A 9,399-nucleotide genomic window follows, 5' to 3' on the forward strand; every position below is an offset into this window, starting at 1 on the left:
AATGTAGAGTTATAGATAACTTACATTCAATTCGAGAAATTATTGGGTTGTTCTATATGAAAGCTTAAACAAAAAAGGTTATCCAGTAAAACAACTTTATGAAATCAAAACATTTACCCTCATTATCTAAGCATTTTCCTCAACTTTTCAATCTCAGAACCGAAAAATTCAGAACTTAAGGAAGTTGTCCGAATTTGTGAACAGATGGAAATCTGTTGGAAAAAAGTTTGGAATGAATTATTCCTGCCATTGACCACCACACAGAAACCAAAAATTTGGTTTTGGCAGGTGTCCCAGTCTTTTGTCAATATTTAACCATTGACCTGACCGACACATGTTGTCATGTACAATCCATTTTCAATCACACATGATTACATTTTCGAGAAAAGGTTCGAAGTAAGCGGTAAATGGCATGTCTCAAAGCTTCAACTGCTGCATTAAGTACATGAGGTACCAATAGATCTACCTTTTTAACTTCACCATTGGTGTTTTGAGTCGCAAAACTGTCGATACACTCGTATTCAGTAGTGCTGCAAGTCCTTTAACAGTTTTATAACGGTTTTATTCCACAGTAAGCCTAAGTTCATTGTCGTCAATTACTAATGGAGGTCTTCCTCTGGGTTCGTTATTCAAATCTGTCACCAGCCCAAAATTTTTCAAACCACCGGCGAATGGTCCACTCGTTACAAAACCCTTCCCCAAACCCCTTGGTAATGCTTCTTCCAGCTTGGGCTGCCGAGTGTCTAAGTTTAAACTCATAAAAGAAAATTAATGTCATACTAAAAAAGGTATAATCAATAGGAATAATATTAAAAATTATAAAAAAAGTGAGGATTAATAAAGGCTCATTATAATCTGTAAACATAAACGTAGTAAACAATAAAAGTTCACTAAACCCATTTTGAATTCCTAAAAAAATAAAAATGGACATTTCATGAAATGGCCCAATAAAATTAAAGCTTTAATTAGTAATTTCAATTACTCAATGAACCACAGTAATTGTAATAATGGTCTAAAATTACTAATTAATTAATAATTGAACAAATAGAAATTACTAGTTGAACCAAAGTCATTTCAATTACATTTTACTCAACAACTTATCATACAATATGATTTCTATTCTTTCTCCTAATACTGAATTTCTTTTCTTTTTAACCTCCTCCACACCACTGTACTCCCAGTGAACAATTTTTGTTAGAAGGACTCAGGTAGGCAATGCCCTTTATCAGTTGTTCCTAATCTAGCTGGGTAAGCAATACTAAGAACAGCAATGACATTCGCAGGAAATTTAATTATTTTATAACTTCAATGGAGTTTTTTGATTCCAAAAGAAATAGTTCCATATTGTTCATTGCATTTCCAATCTAATTTGAAACTAAAACATAGATATAATACAGAAAAATAGTTGGAACCTGAAACATTTCGGAAACTCATTCAATGTTACAAAGGCATAGTACAAGAATATATGGGCCAAATTTCATGATGAATTTCTAAAGTCTTGAATGTTTGTGCCAAGTTTATTTTTTTATATTTGAAGTGTAAATACACTTTAATGCCTAATTATAAACAACTAAATTTACTTTCCTAAAGGCTATTATACATAATGCAATTTTAATATATCTACCACACCAAACCTACCACTAAGGGCATTAATTAGTTAATAGACTTAAAACCATAAAACATGTCTTTTGACATAAACCGATTATAAAAAACCATTGAATGAATAGTTGAATAAAAAAAATTGAAATTTTGTATACACAGAACATTAAAACAATGTTTTACTGATTCTCAGAGAAAACTGAATGTAATTTTTTTTTTTTATTGGAAGATTTGGTGCGGAGTAACCTCAAAAGTTATCAGAGGGAAGCAAGATAAAATCACTTTCTCAGAGTATAATGCTAGAAAAGTAATATATTTTACAGCTCTAGACTTTGAAGATGTATCACATTTTTTAAGAATCACTTTTAAAATAAAATTTGCATGTTGGAAAAAACATACCATTGATAACAACCCTGGTGAATCATGCTTTAAAACAAAGTTTTCATCTGAAAAACTGACTCCTCCATAAATGCTCATAACTCCTGTTCCATCACCCTAAACAATAAATTAATTGAGCAATAAAAAATACCACAAATTATTGAAAGTCTGCTCAGAATGTTTGATAACAAACATAGCTTTATATACTATCCTACATTGACAAAATCACCTCCTTGTATCATGAAATCCTTGATAACTCTATGAAAGGTGCTTCCTTTAAAACCTAATGGGACACCATCCTTCTTATATTCTCCAGTACACAACTGTCGAAAATTTTCACTTGTTTTAGGTACTACGTCTGCAAAGAGCTCTAAAATCATACGACCTATTTCCTATTAGAAAAAAAAATAAGAGATAAATGAGTAAACATCACACTATAAGCTCTGTAAAATTAAATTCAAAGTTATCAAAATTACCGTTGCTCCAACACTGATATCCATGAACACAACAGGATTACTAGTGTTCCTTAATTGAGACTGAATTTGATTCCATGAAGGCATAATGGGCTATCAGATCGAAATATTTCTGAACCGAATTAGTTTGTTGACACCGCGCTTTCTTAAAAAATATGAGTGCAATCTATAAGGATACGTTCATCCCATATTTCAACTTATCGTTCATTTGGAACTATGAGGTACCTATCAATTCTATCCTACAGGTTACCCTAGAAGTTTCGAAACTGATTAATTATTTCTGGTTGAGCTGCGAGGCAGCGCCTTCTTTTTTGTATCTGGGTATGCGATCGTAGTATAACCAGTATTAGATTCAATCAACTGAACATCCTCCATCAACGGGTCGCATTTGCTGTCCCCGTTATATCTTTACATCTAAACCACCCTGAGATAAATGAGCTATTATGGTCTGGATATTAATTACTAGTCGGTGATGATTAAATATCCTCTCAAGGGGATAGCATTCGTAGGAGTGCACCAAAGGGTTCGGATCAAGCGCAATAAAAAACTCTGGAACAACACTCATTCTTATATCTGAAGTTTTTTTATCTTAAAATTAATGAAATGCCTGAAGAGAGCAAAACCAATGCAAACAAAATGCAAGACCGAGAGCAAAATGGCTGAATGACTTAAGGCAGATGAGAGTCTCGAGAGATAGAGGAAGGCAGGAAAACTATTGTTCAAAAACCAAAGGCCCATTCTGGGCTGTAGAGGTATGGAGAAGAAGAAAAAGAATTAATGAAATAGTCCTCCAAATAATACAACTTCACTCGAGAGTTTCCTTGAGGACTACAGAGTGAAGATTTTCACTTTTGAGTGAAATTTGAATTCTTGGAAAACTGAATTCTCAAATGATTTTTTCTTTAGGTTTGTTCGATTTTTCGCATCGTTCACCGTCAAATCGTGAAAAGTCATAAAAAATTGTTTGCGATTTTTCGCGATTGCGATTTACGTCTTCATACTGTACCGAATTGGAAAAATCACCAATTCAAAATTTATTGAAAATACCTCTTTCCATTGAAAATCCTGAGTTAAGAGCACTGGAAAAGAAATGGAATAAATTACAAAGTCGAATTCAGTACCAAAAGAAACTTCATTTACCATAACTAAGATTTAACAACTTTAATTTCCAAATCTCGAAAAAAGAGGGAAGCGTCCATCGAGTCTTGGTCACCCAACATAAATCTCTGTCAAGACAACTCTGAGCAAGATTTCGAAGATTATCCTGTATTTTGGAGTTATTATATCTTAATTTTCATTTTGAAAAGAAATTTATTTGATTTTCCTTTCATTTTCATAAGATCTTAGGAACGGTTACCCTCAGTTGGTAATCACTAGAGCCAGAGACTAATACCCTCCAGGTTTAAAGTGATGGTAGAAGACTGGTTCCGTTTCAGTTACCTGCTGTCTGATCGGTTTTAATGTTAAAGACCTACTCTGAGCTCTGTATTATAAATGCACATACGCATGTTTCTTACCTGCCTCATAATACTTGAAATAATTAAATACGTAACTTAATTAGTATCGAGTGTTTCTGAAATATCTGTAACAACCATCGATACAAATTTAGCGCACTTATTTTTTATTCAATGTATTGAGATCAACGACGAACTTATTTTTTGAAAATTATGTATATCGCCAATTTTAAAATTATAAAATAACGTTGGCTCTAGAGAATACTTTTTAAAATGTGAATAGTTATTTATTATTTGTTTTTAAAAAATATACTATACGCTCTTTAACTTTATTTTCTATTTCTAAATTTAATGTTGTTCTTTATTTTTTGTTATCAGTAGTTAAAATAATTGAGTCATCTTCACTACGTGAAAATTTTAACTTCATTCGCCAAGTCGTTGTATCCTCTTTGTACTGATCTAGCAAATGTCTTATTTGTAATGAAATTTTGTCACTTGATTTATATGGAGATGTAGATTGAAATATTCAGTATTTTATGATAATTGCATTGTTACGTTCAATAGATATTTGTATATTCGGTATATGTTTATATTAAGTTGATTCAAATTTTAGTATGAAACTTCAAGATTTTCAGTGTTCCAAATGCAGTTATCCTGCTCATATACCATTTTCAGTACATTGGTCTGATGATGATTGTATTGCTTTAGCTACAGAGAAAGGAGCATATATAACGGTGAGAAGTTATGGCTTTTATAATTATTGCTTATGTTAAAAATATTTTATTGTTTTTTAAGTTAGAAAGTTTCTTTGTTTACTTGTGAACTAGTTCTAATATTACTATATTCAAATACTTAGAACTGTCAAACAATTCTCAATAATAATTTTTGAATAGCTAGGTTTGATTTCATTATGTTTATCCATATAACCTTGTCATGTTATTTATTTTATGAATCATGATAAGGTAAACAAATTTTTTGGCCTTGTAAATGAGTTTAGTTTAAGGGTTTGTTCATTTCCTACCTATTATAGATAGTCGAAAACCATACTTAATAATTTTGATATAAGGATATTAGGTTTTAATTAACTTATATCGGACTATGTTTCATTTTATTATTGATTTGTCAGTGTATAGTAATTAAACTCTGAGGTTTCTCACTCCTTTCGGTTTTTAAACATTAGTTATTTTAAAATGATTGTGAGATAATGAATAATCTTTTGTATGACCTGTTAAGTTGTTTAAAAATTTAACTATTCTTGGGATAAAAAGCCCTTTAAAATGTTTGAATAAATTAAGCTTTTTTTTTTTCATGTTCTCTTTAATCCTAATAATTGGTCCTATAATACATTTTTCATTTTCTCTCTAATCCAGTTAAGTGTAGCCTTAAATAGTACAGGTTATACTGTGAATCATCAACTATCTGAATGGGTGATACCTTTTATCAAGAGGTTGTATTATCTTATGACAACTAAAACTATCTTGAATAATCCGTCCGTTAGATCTATTATATTTATTTATTTATAAAATGAGCCCAATAATATTCGAGCCTTAAAATAGAAAACCCTTATCCATATTGGAGCAATGTTGATGTGTCACTTTGGTTACTTCACGTGACTGGTTCCAATTTTAATATTTTAAATCTCTCTATTATATAAAAAAGTTTTTAGGGATCATCATATAATATTTTATTTAAAATATAAGGTAGAATAATAAAAATGGATCATAAAAAAATTGAGTTTAATTGATGTATAACGCTAAACAACTTGAAACTAGGTTGTATTATTATGCTGTTAAATAACCTATGCATTAGTGATGAACTGTGTAATGACATAAAATAGTGAGAAATATTCAGAAGCATATACTGTAGTGTGAGATTTCATCAGGAGATATAGAAGGTGAAATTTTATATATTTCAAGGATCACACTAGACACTCAAGGGAACTTGAATATATTATTCGTCCTGAAACATACACAATTCCCTGTAGGGTTGGCATTTGCTATGACTATAAATAAATTACAAGGGCAGAGTTTGGAAAAGGTTGGTTTATATATAACATCGTAGAAACAATATTTACCGTATGTGGCTTTGTCAAGGTGCAGGAGTGAAGAGGGAATAAAAATTCAGTGCAATTTACAGGAAAAAGTGATTATGAACATGGTTTTTGAAGAGGCACTAAATTGAAGTTCAAATTAAAATTCTAAGATAAAGACTTTTAATTTTTTTTTCCTGCACACACGATATTGAAAAAATAATACAATCTAAACTAAAGAATACACGTAAATTACAGTTATACAATTTGAACAAGGAGTAGAATTAAATGAACAGGTGTATAATTTGTGAAATGGGCGTTGGTCTATCCTTAATGAATGTTCTTATGTCCTGGTAATGAAAATATGTTAATTTGTTTAAAGCTAAAATTTTTTTTTTTATCTCTGAAAAAGTTAAATAAATGTCCGTTAAAATCTTTTTGGAGAGATCTCTTAAATTGCTGAAGTACGTAAAATAAATTTTGAGTGATTCAGTATTGTTTACAGTATAACAATAAAACTTTTTTTTTTTTAAGTGTTTGACATTAAACCAGCAATTATTTCTGGAAAACCTAATAAATGTGAATATTAGTTTTTATTGGCCGGTATTTATACTTATAGATTTATTCAATTTAATCGTATTAAAATATAATTAAGTTTGTTTAGTTACATATTTTCCCCACCTTGCCGTCATAAGTGTAATATTTGTTTTTGAATTTTTTTCTTCTAATTAATATATGTTAAACAAATTTTCAATTTAGATATTTTTAAGTTTTAAGAAACTAATTTTATAACTTATTTCGGCAGGGTGGAGGCTGGACGAGGAGATCTCTTATCATAATGCAAGTTCTTATCATAATGATGCTTTTGGGGATAGCAGAATGTGGCAACATGACCAGTGCTGTGTTTGGTGACAGAACTCATGTGTTCCCTGCTGCTTTTGGAGACTTTAACTCTGACGAATATCCTGATCTGTTTGTAATTGATAAAAATCGTAAAAGTATCGAAATTCTACTGGGTGCTGATGTTGAACCGTTTCTCAGGGCGAGTAAAAACCTGAGGTGTGAGTTTGACTTAACAGTAACAAGTATAGTCCCTGGCGATTTTGATGGAGATGCTTTGATGGATGTTCTTGTAACACTTCATGAAGGTTCAACACTTAATTCAGTTTTCATTTTGTGGGGTAATGGTGGAGAGACATTGGACTGTTCTCAGAAAAAAGAGCTATTCAAATTAACCGGACAACCCCTTGCGATGGATTATAACCAAGACATGATAATAGACCTCTTTGGCAGTAGTGCTGATAACACCAGAATGTTCTGGGTCTTTAAGAATAAATCAACCCCGACTAATATACCCATGCTAATGGAAAACAGAGTCAGTCCTAAACTACGTATTCCACACTCCCATGCATTCCTCGATATGAATGGTGACTCTGCTGCGGATCTGGTTGTGAACACTGAGGATGGCTTTGAAGTTTGGGTTTGGAACAAGGAACATGGAAATTTTGAATTTGATCCCAAAACTAATAAAGCTTTTCCACCAGGTGCTGTTCACGTTGGTCAATCATTATTTCTCGATATTGAACTGAAAGGTAATATGAACCATCTGGTACCTGTGTGTAAGAACAAGGACTGTTCACAGAGCACAATATATGTCAACTCTTCAGGAAAGTGGCTGGACTTGAAACCTACATTTTTTCAAGAGTCGGTTCTCTGGGGTTTTGTTCCTCCTCATCCTCATGAAATGTTCCTTGAAGCAATTACCCTTCATGGTGGTGACTTTAACATGGATGGTTTTCCAGATCTTCTTGCTACTTTGCAGCATAATAATATTAGAAAAACCTTCCTTCTGGAAAACGTCGAGTGTAAAACTAGTTGTAGCGAATTTTCAAGAACTTTTGTTGTTAATTGGGGTGCTCTGGATCCATATAACAACAACACAATCATGGGAGTGTTTTATGACTTTATGCAAGATGGTATTCTGGATATAATTTTTGTTCATGACAAACCCGACAGAAGAGTTTCTGCATTCAAAAACAACCTGGACTATGATGCCAACTTCGTTAAGGTGATGGTTATAACCGGAATAAAAGACAAAAAGCAACCAGTGATCCCAGGACCATTGGGAGGACGTAAGAATCGTACATATGGAACTAATTTGCCTGGACCTCAAATTTCTTATGAAACAACAACTCAGGAAGGGAACTCTAGAGCTGCGGTTGCCGCTCAATTGCCGCAATCAGCTTATTTTTGTCTCCATTTACCTTATACTCTTTTTGGTCTTGGTAGGACGCCTAACTTTATTGATAACCTCATTGTTGGAATATCAGGTGAAAAGAGGACTTGGCCCCAGATCATCCCTAACTCTCAGATGGTAGTTATTCCGCGACCTAAGGATCACCCTGAAAAGTGGACTGCACGATTGTTCGTCACACCGAGCAAACTTATTGTTCAGAGCTTTGTTGCATTACTCGCTACTTGTTTATTCATCTCACTCATCATTGGTATACTTTATTGGAAGGAGCGAAGAGAGGATAATTATGAAAGGTTTCATTTCCTTCATTAAATTTTGGAAGGTCATTGATGAAACATTAATTTTGTGATTTAATTGATAACATAAAGCTTTTTATAATAGATTGTTATAATATAGAAATTTTTTTTTTTCAATTGTTTTATAAGAGTATAATGTTTATTATTTTCTATACATAATAATAATGTTAATTATTAAGTGTGATTCAATTTTCTTTATACCTCATTAAACTTTAGATGAGTTTATCCATGCAGTAGTATTTTTTTATACTGAATGTATTAGTTCATTGTGAAATATGTTTTCAATGAACTAAATTTAATTTGTAAAGTTATTGGGTTTCTGGAAATTCATCTCACTAAAGATATATAAGATGTAAATGTAAAAATTAAAATTATTTACTTCACACACACTTTATTATTATTATTATGAGACACTTTTAGATTTAAAAAGTTGTTATAGATTTTTAGAACTATTTCTCCCTTCCGTCGGGAGAGACCATTTCTATTGTGATATATTTATTATAATAACTGAAAATATTTTTGAGTGTTGTTTTATTATAAATGATGTAAATATTGCTTATTTTATAGCTTATCTTCCATGCATTGTAAATAAAATAAAAATAATTTTATAACAGTTTGTTTTTGTTGATTGTCTTCATTATTATTATTTATTATATAAGATTTACCAAAAATGGTCATTTAGTGTCTAACATCTCTGGTGCAGCTCAAATCAATATTTTTTAGCTAGATTGATTTTTATAATATATATTATTGAGTACTACTTCATTCATTTTTTAATATCAATATGGCTCAGTGTCATTATTTTAAATGATCATAATCCAGCAGATTATCATTTATTTCTATATATAGATTATCAATTGTGTTTTTTTCATTTTTACTATCTGTGTAAGGAAAATGGACCTATATTCGAACATTT

The 9,399-nt window shown here is 31.3% G+C and overlaps 2 protein-coding genes across 3 annotated transcripts in view; one reads left to right on the forward strand and one right to left on the reverse strand.

Annotated features, from left to right (window-relative positions):
- Nucleotides 1–1,998: 1,998 nt before the first annotated feature.
- Nucleotides 1,999–2,623, reverse strand: LOC106678404 (peptidyl-prolyl cis-trans isomerase H; the record flags this gene model as incomplete). Its single annotated transcript, XM_067049335.1, is given in 3 exon segments — nucleotides 1,999–2,094; nucleotides 2,193–2,369; nucleotides 2,454–2,623. Coding segments are annotated over 3 exon segments (357 nt in total), but the record flags the coding sequence as incomplete, so codon positions are not given.
- A 1,711-nt stretch (nucleotides 2,624–4,334) lies between these two features.
- Nucleotides 4,335–9,399, forward strand: part of LOC106678410 (T-cell immunomodulatory protein) — a 44,547-nt gene continuing 39,482 nt past the window's right edge. Inside the window, exons 1-2 of one of the 2 annotated variants that reach the window (XM_014416896.2) lie at nucleotides 4,348–4,638; nucleotides 6,739–9,096. In XM_014416896.2, coding sequence (XP_014272382.1) covers nucleotides 4,519–4,638; nucleotides 6,739–8,499 — 1,881 coding nt within the window. In that variant the 5' untranslated portion in view covers nucleotides 4,348–4,518 and the 3' untranslated portion in view covers nucleotides 8,500–9,096. Of the gene's footprint in view, nucleotides 4,639–6,738; nucleotides 9,097–9,399 lie in introns of those variants that run through there. The other variant, XM_067049339.1, reaches the window with a different exon arrangement.

Source organism: Halyomorpha halys, unplaced genomic scaffold, assembly GCF_000696795.3.
Source record: "Halyomorpha halys isolate HHAL.00 unplaced genomic scaffold, Hhal_1.1 Scaffold141.1, whole genome shotgun sequence".
NCBI classification, from domain to species: domain Eukaryota; kingdom Metazoa; phylum Arthropoda; class Insecta; order Hemiptera; family Pentatomidae; genus Halyomorpha; species Halyomorpha halys.